This window comes from Chiloscyllium punctatum, chromosome 26 (genome assembly GCF_047496795.1).
Source record: "Chiloscyllium punctatum isolate Juve2018m chromosome 26, sChiPun1.3, whole genome shotgun sequence".
NCBI classification, from domain to species: Eukaryota; Metazoa; Chordata; class Chondrichthyes; order Orectolobiformes; family Hemiscylliidae; genus Chiloscyllium; species Chiloscyllium punctatum.
Window position 1 is genome coordinate 32,237,124 of NC_092764.1, and position 14,773 is coordinate 32,251,896.

The following is a 14,773-nucleotide window of genomic DNA, read 5'->3' on the forward strand; positions in this document are numbered from 1 at the left end:
TCTGAGTCTGTGTCTTTTGCCTTCCTGCCAAAGTGAATAATTCAAAGTTTGTGAAAAGATTTGTAGCTCGGGAAGTTTTACAGGAGGCTCCCAAGCACTAAGGATGTCACCTAGACAGGGGACGAAACATCTCAACACAAATTCCCAGCTTGGTGAACAGAACCACAACAACGAGCACCCGAGCTACAAATCTTTTCACAAACTTTGAACACCTATGGGCGAGAGACACTAAGACAAGCCAGGAAATGGGAATCCTGTGCCAACTGCCTAAGGGCCACATACGAGCTTCACAGGAGGCTCCCAAGCACTAAGGATGTCACCTAGACAGGGGACGAAACGTCGCAACACAAATTCCCAGCTCGGAAAACAGAACCACAACAAAGTGAATAATTATACATTGTTCCATACTATATTCCATCTGTCATGTTTAATCTATTTATCTAAACCTCTTTTTTTTCTCTGCACAGCTCACCTGTCCATCTAATTTTATGTCATTAGAAAATGTGAATATTTTACATTTAATTGCCAAATATAAATCATTTTTACATACAGTATTGTGAATAATTAGGGCCTCAGCACTGATGCCTCCAGTACTCTACCAGTAGGAGCCTGCAAATCTGAGAATGAGTTATTTATTCCTACTCTGGTTTCTATCCATTAACCAGGTTTCAATCCATACCAGCATAATACCCAATCTATTGTGCACTGATTTTGTTTACCAATTTGTCATATGGGAATGAACTGAAAGCCTCCTGAAAACCCAAACCTATCATACTCCTTTGCTATTCTGCTAGTTACACCCTCAAAGACCTCTTGACAAATATGATTTCCCTTTCATAAATTGAGTTATCACATTCTTTATGATAGATTCCAGCTTTTTCCCTACTATTGATGTCAGGCTAACAGGTCTATATTTGTCCATGGTTCACAATACTGCCAGGTTTTGTATTATCTGTAAATTATGAAATTAAATTCTGTATGCCCAAGTCAAGGCCATTAATATATATCAATAAAATTAATTGTCCCAGTACCAACCCCATTGGAACCTCACTGAATGTATCAAACAAAAACAGAAATTGCTGGAGAAATCAGCAGGTCTGGCAGCATCCATGAAGAGAAAGCAGAATCAACATTTCGAGTCCAGTGACCTTTCTTCAGAATAGTTCTGTCTTTGTTCCAGGTTCCCAACATCCACAGTTCTTTGTCTTATCTGAATTACTAAAAATCTCATGCAGTTCAAAATAAATCTACTGCTATTCTGTATCCTGTTATTCAGCAACTTTTTGTCCCTTCTGCTACTGTCCCTTTAAAAACATTTAACTTTACTAGTAAACCTATTACATGGCATTTTATCAAACACTATTTACAAGACCATGTATAATACACGACGTGCAATAATTTCCTCAACTTTCTTTGTTACTTCATCAAAAATCTCAACCAGTTAAGTTTCATATAGTTTGCCTTTAACAAATCCATGCTTGAATTTTACTCCATTCTTGTTCAAATAATTGTGAACTTTGTCCTGGGTTATCATGCATAATGGCTTTTCACGACCAAGGTTAAACTAATTGTGAAGTGCTTTCTGAGTTTTCCTAACCACCATTATTTACAAGGGTGTAACTTTTGTAATTTTTCAATCCCATGCCATCATCTTGTATCTAAAGAGGGTTGGAAGATTATGGTCACTACCTCTGTAATTTTCACATTTATTTCCTTAAATATCCTTCTATGAATCCTATTGTGTCCAGGGGATTTACTAACTCCATGCACTGCTAGACTTTCTAATACCTATTCACTATCAATGGGCTTCTTTTCTGACCTATTCAACAAGTTCCTCTTTCACTATTTCAGGAGCTCTTCCTTAGAAAAGACAATTCAAAGCACTCATTTGTCACGTCGTAGTGCCTTTCGAATCCACGTGTATATCGCCTGATCAGCTCCACTCTTCTATTAATATGATTCCAGCTTATGTGTTACTGGACAAGGCAAATCCTAGATAGAAATCTAGCTTGATAGGTCATACTTTGACTAGTGTTGGTTTTAAAAGATGGTATCTCACTAAAACATAAAACAAATTCTGCAGAATTGAATGTTTATCAATTAACCTGGAGTTTATTAACAGATGACACAAGATAAAATGGAATAATGCCCCAAGCAACCATCAATCTCACCAATATTCAGAATGAAATAACAGGTGGAGAGCCAGTTGCACAACTGCTTTTTCTGAGGTCCTTCTTGATTGCCTAGTCCTCAGCCATTTCCTGTCTGCCTACACATCTTTAAACTTATCTCAATTAAAATGCTCGCTTTACTTTTATTTATAGGTTGCAGTTATTTTGTTGCCATTTTGCATCAAAGGTTCAGTTGTGGGTGGCAGGATGTGTGGTTTGTGTTTATTGACTTAACTTTGTGGTTTAATTATAAAGCAATGTACCCAAGTCAGTTTTCAGACAGGATTGTATATCAGATGACTTATTTACATCCTGGGTGACAAGTAAGTGGACATCAGCATGTAGTTCTGATCACACACTAAAGGAGGGATGGATTGCGCTAGAGGGTGCAGAAGAGATTCAGCAGGATACTGCCTGGACTGGAGCAATTCCATTACAAGGAGGGGCTGGGATTGTTTTCCTTAGAGCAAAGGAGGCTGAGGAGAGATCAGATTGAGGTGTACAAAGTTCTGAGGGGCTTAGAGTAGATAGGGAGAAATATTTCTCTTAGTACAGGGATCAATAACCAATGCCACAGTTTTAAGTTAAGGAGCAGGAGGTTTAGAAGCAATTTGAGGTTACTAGTTTTCATAGAGTGTTGTGGTATCTGGAACTCACTGCCTTGAGGGTGGTAGAGGCAGGAACTCTCAAGACATTTGAGAAGTATTTAGATAACTACTTGAAGCACTAACAAGGCTACAGGTCAATTTCTGGAAAATGGGATTAAAATAGATAGGTGTTTGATGACTAGTGTGGACACAATAGGCTGAAGAACCTCTGTGTTCTTTATGACTATCTAGACAGTGCAATTGAGTACGATAGTGCCAATAGTATTCACATATCAAAGACATGTAGTGAAAAATGTGATGCATGGTGCTTCACACAGTGCTCCACTGTGGCCCCAGGAAATAGTACAAGCATATGTGCCACATGCACGTGCTGGAAGCTTTTACAGAGGGCATTTTGGGAAATTAAACAGCATTACAGCAACCTTAATGCAATTGCTACGCATACCCAGTAGCTGCTTAAACAAGCACACTCCTACAAGGGAGATCCACATTGGCATTATTTAAAGGTCAATTTTCCAACTTGTAGTTAAAGTACAATTTTCTTGTGATCTTGAAAAAATTGTGGAAGTATTAACTTTTTGTAAGTGCTTTGGTGAGTTGCTGAATTTGGCATGAACAGTTGCAGAAACCTGAAAGGAAAGGCAGACGAGTTTTGTGACCTGTGGCTGTGTAAATTATGCAGCTGCAGTTGGAACATCACTGGCTTTGCAACATGGCTGGTAAATGGTGCACATGCAACATGCTTTGTCATGAGAGCAGGTAAAGGGAGTCTTCACAAAAGTCCTTCCAACAGGTATTTTCCTGAACTAACCTAGTCAAAAAAGCCAGCTGGTGAAGGATACAACTTTAACTAATTCACTGTTGTAAGATCTGCCAGTTCATACACAGGCAGATCCCACAAAGAAAGAAACAAAAAAAGAGTTTTTATTTTGTTAATGGAGGGTCAATATCAGCCAGGACATCAAGAAGAAATTCCCTGCACTTACACAAAATGCTAGTTGATGTCCAACTGAGAGGTCAGAATGAGCATTGGTTAACATCTCATCCTAAAGATTAGTGCAGCACTCCATCAGTAATGCATTGAAGTATCAGTCTAGTTTATTTGCCCAAAACTCTGGAGCAGCATCTTCAACCCACATTTTTCAGATCTGGATTGGATGGTGTCACTGAGCCAATGCAATACAGACATGGCTAAAAAGTTGACTGGGGCTATTCAAAAAGGAATGAAAAATATTGCTACAGATTTGGGAGGTGTTAGCATTTTTCAGAGACAAGGGAAGTTGAAGGGTGATTGTTTGGAAGGATAGAGCACTTAAGGTTGTCTTGTTGAGGCAGGAGGTTACAAGAGTGATTTGAAAGGGGGGGGCTCAGTTCTTGAGGACAGACCCATTGAAAATGTCATTTACATAACACAATAGAAATCAATTAAAAAAAGATTTTAGTTAGCCAAAGCTTGGGCTGAAGTTTACAGTTACCATAGGATTTATGTTTAGAAACAATTAATTGGAGACAGAATTTAGAAAAAATACAGAATACTGGGAACAAGGCAACAAGACCTTCCAAACTTTGTCAAAGTTTTGAAACCTTACTGCAATTTTAATATGAAACTTAGTAATTAGATTCATGGAGGCTTGAATTGGCTTAATAATGTATATGGATGTGCCAATGTTATGCATTAACAGCATACTTTTCTTTACAGATTAAGGTAAGCAACATGGATGTAGTCCTCATTATATACAGGATATTGGCGTTGTTTCTCAAGAATAATTTGAAAATTGCTTAAATCACAAGTTTTCATAAATTGCTCAACATCAGAAAATGTTTCACAGCAATAATTTATTAAATATTCAAAAAATAAATTGGCAAAACAGTAAAAAATAAAAAAATCAGGAACTTGTGTTATTAAAATAAAATTGGGAGTTTTAAATATCTAGAACTTAATTGTTTGGTGACCAATACGGAGTGTAAAGAGGATAAGAGGGTAAGGCTATCAGAAGCAAGTAATCTATGACTGAGCTAACTCGTAGTAAAGACAAGTAAGAGCACAATGAGGAGATCCAAGGTAAACCATCTTGGTAGACAATGACTGATTCAGGTTTCACTTTGGACCTTGTGCTTCAGATTCTTCCTCATCATCCTCATACATCTCTCCTTCTTCATCTGCTGTGGCATCTTGGTACTGTTGGTATTCAGATACAAGATCATTCATATTACTTTCTGCTTCAGTAAACTCCATCTCATCCATGCCCTCACCAGTGTACCAGTGCAAGAACGCCTTCCTGCGGAACATGGCTGTGAACTGTTCAGAGATGCGTTTGAAAAGCTCCTGGATAGCAGTGCTGTTTCCAATGAAAGTGGAGGACATCTTAAGTCCACGGGGTGGGATATCACAAACAGCCACCTTGACATTGTTGGGGATCCATTCCACAAAGTAGCTGCTGTTCTTGCTCTGGATAGCCAACATTTGCTCATCAACTTCCTTCATGGACATCTTGCCTCTGAAGACAGTGGCTACTGTCAGGTACCTACCATGACGAGGATCACAAGCTGCCATCATATTTTTGGCATCAAACATCTGCTGGGTGAGTTCTGGGACAGTCAAAGCTCTGTACTGCTGGCTTCCTCGGGCTGTAAGTGGAGCAAATCCTGGCATAAAGAAGTGTAGGCGTGGGAAAGGTACCATATTCACTGCAAGCTTCCTCAGATCGGCATTAAGCTGCCCAGGAAACCTCAGGGAAGTGGTGACCCCACTCATGGTAGCAGATACCAAGTGGTTAAGGTCTCCATAGGTGGGTGTTGCAAGTTTGAGGGTCCTGAAGCAGATATCGTACAGCGCTTCATTATCTATGCAGTAAGTTTCATCTGTGTTTTCTACAAGCTGGTGGATTGAGAGGGTAGCATTGTATGGTTCTACCACTGTGTCGGAAACTTTTGGAGAAGGAACAACGCTGAAAGTGTTCATAATTCTGTCAGGGTATTCCTCACGAACTTTGCTAATAAGGAGGGTTCCCATGCCAGACCCTGTGCCTCCACCCAGGGAATGAGTAAGTTGAAAGCCTTGCAGACAGTCGCAATTTTCACATTCTTTTCTTACTACATCAAGGACTGAATCCACCAACTCTGCACCTTCTGTGTAATGGCCCTTTGCCCAGTTGTTTCCAGCTCCACTTTGTCCTATGATTAAAAAGGATGTCAAACACATGTAAACATTAAAATAGATGATAAAGAGTGTGCATACAAGGTGTAAACAAGTGTACAAATAGCTACTAGCATGGAGTATACTTTCTATCGAGGTAAAAGGTCTTCCCACATAATCAATCTAATTTGATTTTTGTGATCTGACTTCTTACTCTGGTGGCTACATTAGAAGCTTATCTATATCAGCACATAACCAACAAAATGTAGTTATTGCCAGCAATCAACTAAGACAATACCAAAGTTATCTTTTTATTGTTGTGATTATATGAAACTTTCAATCAACTCACTTTGCCCAGATCAGACAATGATGAGTTTATAGAGACAAAGATGCACTTCAAAATTAATAAGCACATTTATAATTAAAGTTGAATTAATATCAAAACATAATTAAGATCTGTAAGATGGTTAGTCCCCTTGGATGATGCCTATAGAAAGTCCAACACATGTGTAATTTCCCCATGAACAGTTACCAGGCCAGTTTGTCTACTGGCTGCCATCAGATAGAGTCCATGCCTGATGAGACTTAAAGGTGACTGAAGTAGTGGACAGGAGAATATCTTTGGAAGTTATTCATGATTTCGAAAAGGAATGCAATAAAGCATCTCATAAGAGACTTATCCAAAACTAAAGCTCATGGAATTGAAAACCAATTATTGATCTGGATAGGAAATTGGCTGAATGGAAGAAGACACAACAGTGATAATGGATAGATATTCCATCTAGTAACATGTAACTAGTGATGCCCCGAAACAATCCCTGTTGGAGCCTCAACTATTTATAGTATTGATTAACGACTTAGATGTTGACATAGAAAGCTGCAAATCTAAATTTGGCATGAATCAAAATGACTGGCAAGGTATACAATGTAGATGCAAGTATAATACTAAGAAGTGATATGGATAAAGTGAACAGACAACTGTAGTAAATGGAAATTGGAGGTCATCTATGCTGAATCAAAACAATGAAGTCTAAAGTAATATGGCAGTCACAATATATATAGTACTATCTCATCATAAACAGGTGCAGTAAATATCAAAAGGCTGATGTGTTGCTTACTTATCTAGAGAACTAGAATAAAATAAAAGTGGGTAGGAATTATGTTTCAGTTATCTAAGCCCTGGTTGGATTAACTCTGATGTACCGTGAGCAGTTATAGATAACCTGTCTTGGGAAAGATGCATTAACCTTGGAGATTGATCTGAGAGCTTACCAGAAGAATACTTGGCCTTAATTTTTTAGTTTTATGATGTTGGCCTTGCAATAATACTGGCTCAGTCACCACATCCCTAATTGCCTTAAACTGAAGGGCCTGTTTGACCATTTCAGGGGGCAGTTAAGTCTCAATGCTGTGCATGAGAGTCACACATAGGGAATACCATGTAAAGATATCAAAATTTCCTTCCCTAATAGGTACTAGCGAAATGGGTGGGTTTTTAATAACAATCATCAGTGTTTAGTAACTGAGAATGAACTCGAGTTGGGAAGTATGACTAACAATTCGTAGACACATTCCTAATGTAAAATTTGAAACAGTTCCATTAATTGTGAATTACATAAAGGTGGGTAATCTTATGAATAAAGTTCATTGTGAACGAAGGGTGGTGGGTAAGGGGATGGTGACTGGTGAAAGAATGGAATAATACTCAAACAAAAGAAACAAGGTGACATTTGAGTTAGCCATGGACAAAATAAAGCATTATTTCAGAGACACCATAAATGCACAAAATGGAATTCCATTTCATATACAGACATTGGGAATTATAAAGTGAGAAATAACAGATGGGTAAGTGGTAGCATAGCGGTAATGTCATTAGACTCACCATGACAGACAGTGAAATTTGAATTCAACAGAAATCTGGAATAGAACTGACCTAATAGCAACACGTAACAAGTGTCAATTGTCATAAAAACCTATCTGGTTCACTAACATCCTTTTGGGAAGTAAATGTGCCATCTTTACCCAGTCCAGTCTACATGGCACAAGACCCACAGCAGTGTGGTTGACAGTTAATTTGACTGTGCAATTAAGGATGTGCAATAAATGCTGGTCTAGCCAGCAACACTTACATCCCATGAACACGATTTAAAAAGGTGGGTAGAAATTTATCCAAATGCAGTTTGTTCAACTATTTGACTGGCATACGGTCAAAAGCATCTTACCCATTGCAAAGCCTGAATTTCTGATTACTTGTCTTAGCATCAACTGTTCACAAGTCATTTGAGCTGTGGAAACTGTTGGGTGGGGATGAAAAGTGTGGTTGTGGGGGTGTGGAGCAATCACAACTACCATGGTACTTGCAGTTATTACACCTAACCTTCAAGGGGAAAAAAGTTGGTTCTAAAAACTTAACTTGAAAACCTTTCAGATTTGTCCTTGGTCAATTAATTTATATGTAGGATGGTGGTGGTGGTGGGACGAGGAAGAGAAGTACCACTAGATTCCTGAAAATCCACAATCTAGACACTATTGAGCATTTCAAGATCCCCCAGATGTTGGTCATTGTTGCTCTAGTTTTCCAACTAGCATGCAGGGGATCAAATGGCCGATTTCTAATATGACATAAGCAATCAAATTAATTAATGGTTGGTGTTTTTTGTAAAATTCTAATTTTATCCAATATTTTTCATTTTTTCTGTTTTGGGGATGATGTCTACATACCAAAGATAAAATTGTCTGGTCTGAAAAGATGTCCGAAGGGCCCTGATCGGACGCTATCCATCGTGCCTGGTTCCAGATCCACTAAAATGGCTCTGGGTACATATTTAAGAGCTGCAAAAAGAACAAAATCATAATAATCAATATATCTGCTTTTACATTTGTCAAAAGGAAATTTGGTACAACTATGGAGTTATTCAAATACATCTACAGAATCCATCTACCAGGCCCACTGTCAAGGAAAGGCTGCCAGCATTCTCAAAGATCCATCCCACCCTGGCAATGTTTTTCTACCTCTACCATCGGGGAGAAGGTACAGAAGCCTGAACACACGCACCAGCCGGTTTCGAAACAGTTTTTACCCTATTGTTGTTAGAATACTGAATGGACCCAGTTTTAATATTCGCCTGTACTTGTGTTTTTGTTTTTGCTGCTGTTTACTTATTATTTACTGATCTATGCTACTTAACTCTGATCTGCCTTATTGCTTCCAAGACAAAGCTTTTCACTATGCCTCGGTACATGAGACAATAAATTCAATTCAATACATTCATTGCGAAAATCACAAATTTTCACCCACATTGCCCAGGCATCATTGTTATGACTTCACAACATGATTTCCTGCTATAGCAAATCTTTTTCCTATTCCATGAGTAAGATATCCCAGGAGTTCAACTGCTTTCAATGCCAAATTTGAGATATTCCATTTTTTGTATTATTGACAAACTGCGATGTATGTCGAAGAGGACACCAGAAAGAGTTAAAAGCATCAAATCCAGAGTAGCAATTAGTAATGTTAAGTTTCTGCTTCAAACATTTCAAAAGTTAAAAGTTAACTTTCAAATATAATCTGTATTTGTTTATTCTGTACTTTAATATTCATATAGCTGAATTCCAATTAACAAAACACATTAAACAACACTAAGTGTTTAGAGTAAATATTGGTTTTGCCTACAACTAAGTTGTCCAGGAATACTACATAATTTGTGGCTCACTTCCTCCTCCCCACCATCCCCCCGCCCCAGATTTCAGCAAAAACATATTTAGCTTTATTAAACAATGCACCTAATTCTGAAATGCAGTTTTTGCTTGACATGGTTCATAATGATCATTGGCATTATGTAACACTATTACTTACAAGATGCTTCATTGTAGTAGACACTAATTCGCTCCACTTGCAAGTCTGAGTCACCCACATAATTGCCACTGGGGTCAATTCCATGCTCATCACTGATGACCTCCCAAAACTGAAAATAATGGAAGGAAGATCAAGAAATAGAAGATACCTATCCAACCAGCCAGATTAATTATTAATTAAGCTTATACCAGGAAGGTAATAGAATAGCTGCCTCAATCAATGTATGGATTTTGGTATGTGGCTAATTATTATAATGTGACAAAATGATGGATGCAGGTCAATTACTGGCTTCAACCCAACCAGGTATAATTGATTCACTTCCATTTCCACGTCTTATTTATTTCTACTTAAATGTAGTCAGGTCGGTTTAAAGAAAAAAAATCATGGTTTTTGCTTTGCCTTAGCTGAGATCCAAAAAGGATATATACATTTCAACATCCATACAGTATAAACGCTGTTTTCACTTTACTCTGGTGTTTCTTGAAAATTATTCTGGTGAGTACAACACAAAAGCCTTCAACTAATTATTTGTTTTCTTCCAGTAATACACAAAATCAATTCCCTTTGTCAACTACCTAAACTGGGTATCTAATTTCCAAAGATTCAAGAAAAAAAACTATAAAAATGCTCACGTTGTTCTTCGTCTCTGTGGTAATGATAGCCTGAATAAACTGTCTGCTGACTCACAGTAATTACCTTAACATCAAAAACAGCAGGGATAGGGACAGCAAGCAAAACTAATTACATGGTGCTTTACACTATGATTTATATATTCTTTGTGTTCAAAATTAACAGAATATTTTTACTGAATGATGTCTTTTTAGCATCAATTGCATTTAGTGATATGGCAGGTCACAAACTGTATTAAATGCATAGCAAAAAAAGGCTTTCAGCTATGACATCCTTTGTAACTTGAATTTTTTCTTAAGCATAATTAATTGAAAAACTGTAAAATATCTAACAGTAAGTTGTATTGTATACATTCCTGAGATAATTTTAAAAAATACAACTTAGACAAAGCTGAATTTCAGTGAAGATACACATTTCTCCTCTAAAGATAAAGTCATACAAAAAGCCATTATATTCTCATTATCTTAAAGTCATTACTATTTAGTTACAATTCATCATTGCTTTTTAAAAGCAGCATGTAAATTAGTTGAAAAGAGAGCACAGTCACTTCTATTATTAACAGCAGGATTTACCAAATGAATTGTATTTTGCGATTTTCATGAACAAAGCAGGTGAAGTTTATTTTGTTTCTTCAAAGAAGATCACTGCAGCAATACAGAGAATTCACCTGTAAAATTATTTTACTTATTCAGAAAAATGGATTATTATTTGCAATGCATTCAAATTTGCACTCTAAGAGTCACTTCAATCAGCACCTGACCATGGTGCTGAAAGTGCCAACATTAACTTATGGTACATTTTACCCCCAGCTAATTTTTAGAGATTAATTTGGTTGCTTGAGTGGACAAAGTAGCTTTAATGTTTTCCTGCATCTCCTGGGGGTATAGTTAATGGAGTAGGAACCCTCAGCTGTCCAATAAATTTGAATTTCCATTTTGTCTCATTCATCATAAGCTCACCTATATTTGAACACCAGCTGGCAGACGCAGTACCGATTTAATTTCTTCCTCTGTGCACTCCAGAGAGTAAATTAGATACAATCTGACTCCTCCAGGTTCTATTATTCATCTCAGACCCACATGTCTCAAATTTTTAACAGATTCATGTTTAATGTTTCTAAAAGTTACCACGTGTATATTTAAAACATGACTTTAGCCAATAAGTAGCATGTATTACATAATTTCTAAAAGGATGACATAGTTAAAGATACGGTTAGAAGTATATTGTCCATTCACCTTGATCAATGATCTGATGTAGCTAAACTGAGGAGATGAAGTCTCCCCTTTCTGCTTGCTGTAGGATTAACATGAATCTTGTTTCTAGTAGACCATAAACAGCTTCCTGAAACATTATTCAAATTATATCAGATGCCCAGAACTTATTAGCATGCTTGATCTTGGAAGAAAAATGTCACATCAAGGATCTTCTCTTTCTGTTTGCCCAAAACATTAGGACATTAAGTCTATAGTAAGCCAAAGCTGTACTGATGAGGGAGTATCTAATGCTGATGCATGATCACAAAAAACAAAATGTTATACTTGAAAATTCAACAGACACATCAGGGTCCAAACAAAGTTTCAGCCCTGACTCTATTTGTCTTGTTATTTGAGATGTGGATTTCATTTTTTTGTTTTAATTCAGATTTTCAATGTTGTATTTGTTCTTTGATATTCATGTTAATCTGAGAAAAGTGAGATTTTTACTGATACATTATGCCTCGCTATGCTGTAATATCACAGCCTGTTCATACATGCTATTAAAACAACAACTGCAATGATATGGCTGGTGTTATCGACTTGAATGGATTATTTTTCTAAAGTTGTGTTCTCAAGTCTCTAAAATGGAGGTCTGAGAGCAACAACGACCCAATTTCATAGGTTTACTAAATTAAAATATCTATTTGTTTGGCCAATCTCTGAGGTTTATTAAGAATTTTTTGGACCACTGACTGAGAATGATTCAATTCTTCTCCCTCTAAAGAAAAAGCTCCTCAGAATGCTGGCTGCAAAGAATGGAAAATAACTCTTTAGTAGGACACCCTGGATTGTAGTAACACATCTCCTTGGTTGCATCAAAACCAGCCACACCCATGTTCAAGCCTGAATCCTTCTTGATGGAGAGATTAGTGAAAAAGCCACCTCCAGGCAAACATTAAAATCCCTGGGTATTGTGATCCCACCCACATAACCCATCTGAGTGCTGCACTGGTAGGTGTCCCCAGAAGTGGATTTAGACACAAATGACCTTGTGCCAGCTCTTGTGGATTGGACTACTCACCAGAATCAATCTTTAACTCTTCAAATATTGCAATCACATCGGTCTTCACCTTGGATGAATCAGCATCTAACTATTCATGATATGCTGCCAATAATTGCTGTTTCACATTTAAACAACCACTTTAATAATCCTTCAAGATCATTAATAAACCCAAAGCTTCTAATCCTATACCCAATGAGCTATGATTTTTCCTGAGCACATGAATTACCCTCTGCAGCAATCAGATTTCACTGCACTTGTGTTTATTCTGATTCCATGTTTTGATCAAACTTGTTTCATTTGGTAACAGGAGAGATTCTATGTATAATTTTACTTACTCTGTCTGGTAGACAATCTTTAAAATGGACAAAGTGACTACATGACAGAACAATTAAAAAATTGAGCAATTTGTAAATTGGTCCATCCGGTGCACTTTTACCGAATACTATCGTTAAGTATTTGTTTAGAGATCTTTTAAATTAAAAAAATGTGAACAGATCCTCTATGTGAATGGAAGCGGAGATGACAATGACCCATTACAAGGTTATTCACGTTAGAGATCGGACTGTTAACATGACTTCGATGACAACTCTGAAAGAAGGCTCTTTGTCTCCCCATTATTGGTACCACGGCTCCACCCCGACGGTGCTGGTTTCCTTGCAGAGCCAGGGTTTGCTGGGGCTGTCCTCGGACGGTGCGGCACGGAGGAGCTAATCCCTTTCTCCGCTCGTATCTGCAGTCTCGGGCGTGGCTGTCTGCAGAGCCCACGTCTCTGCCGAAAGCAGCCCACAGGCACAGATTCCAGAACAAAACCTGCAAATGTCACAATGTAACAAAAGAACGACGAAACCCCAGCTAAAATAACGGCAAGCTGGAAAACGCAATTGTAAATCCCTAGGCTGACTCATGAAACGTGAGAAATGGGAAAATCATAACAGAACTAATTATATTTGGCAATAGAAATAATTACACTTAACGCGGAACAAAAGCTTATTTGTAGAACTATGCTGTTATTTACCAGAACCAAAATAGTATTCCACATTAGCTCCATATTAGATTATGGAATTTAGTTTTTACAAAACATTGAAATGTAAGCTTTATTTCAAATTTGCTAATATTCTTTGATATCCTACCCTTTGTCATAACCACACAAATACTTCGATATTAAGCAGAATTTACCTTGGCACCAATCTGGTTGCCACATTGGCCAGCCTGGATGTGGACAATCTCTCTCATCCTCTTGCTGTTGTTTGTTTTTTTTTGCCTCCTTACTGTGGCTGGATTAACAACTCAACGCCGCTGTTTCTGGCTGGGGAAAGGCGTTGGAATGGTGCTGTCCACGCTTTTATAGAATTGCCTTGCACCAGCTGATCAGTGCCCCCCAGGAGGGCGGGGACAGAGCCGGGTGACGTCAGTCTCCCGGGAGACTGGGCTCAGCAGCCAATCAGGATGGCGGGGATACTGCAACATCCCTGCACTGCTCGAGTCGCCTCCCACGAAATGCATCACCTCTGCTGCAAATACTACTGCCCCGTCCGATTGTGTGCGCCATATTGGGGCAAAATGATGTGTAACTATGCATTTACCACAGCATCAGGTCGTTAGCAATGCTGGGGAAGCAGGCCTTTGTCAGCATTGTTAATGCGTTGCAAAATTCTGCTTTAAAATTAGGTTAGATTTGTGTTGCCTTTCAAAGATGCATACAGTGCAATACAGGAAAGTGTTTCAGAGAGAGTTTAAAATGCAGATGCCAAAGCGAAGTACTGCGAATCCCGGGAACCTGAAAGAAAAACAGTAAATGCTAGAAATATTCAGCAGGTCAGGCAACTTTTGTGGAAAGAGAAACAGAATTAACGCTTGGGTTCTGTGACCTTTCATCAGGACTCAAAGATCGGGACAGGAGGGATTAAATGGTCTTAACGTGGAAGGAAAGAAGCAAAATCGTTTCCAGAGGATATGTGAATGGCAGTATAGCTGGTGTTGGAAATGAATGAGTAAAATAAAACAGCAGAGTGAAAAACAGTGAAAGCTGAGGTGATGATCCAAAAGTGTCCACTCAAGTATTGAGGTCAGAAAGCAGCGAAGTGCCTTATTGAAGGATGTATAGTTCCGTTAG

At 38.1% G+C, this 14,773-nt stretch overlaps 1 protein-coding gene across 1 annotated transcript; it reads right to left on the reverse strand.

Moving 5' to 3' along the window:
- Nucleotides 1–4,598: 4,598 nt before the first annotated feature.
- LOC140496400 (tubulin beta-3 chain) lies at nt 4,599–13,990 on the reverse strand. Its single transcript, XM_072596073.1, has 4 exons — nt 13,837–13,990; nt 9,772–9,880; nt 8,637–8,747; nt 4,599–5,953 (listed from the first exon to the last, which is right to left on the reverse strand). The coding sequence occupies exons 1-4, from the start codon at nt 13,891–13,893 to the stop codon at nt 4,878–4,880; spliced, it is 1,353 nt and encodes a 450-aa protein (XP_072452174.1). The 5' UTR covers nt 13,894–13,990; the 3' UTR covers nt 4,599–4,877.
- Nucleotides 13,991–14,773: the final 783 nt, after the last annotated feature.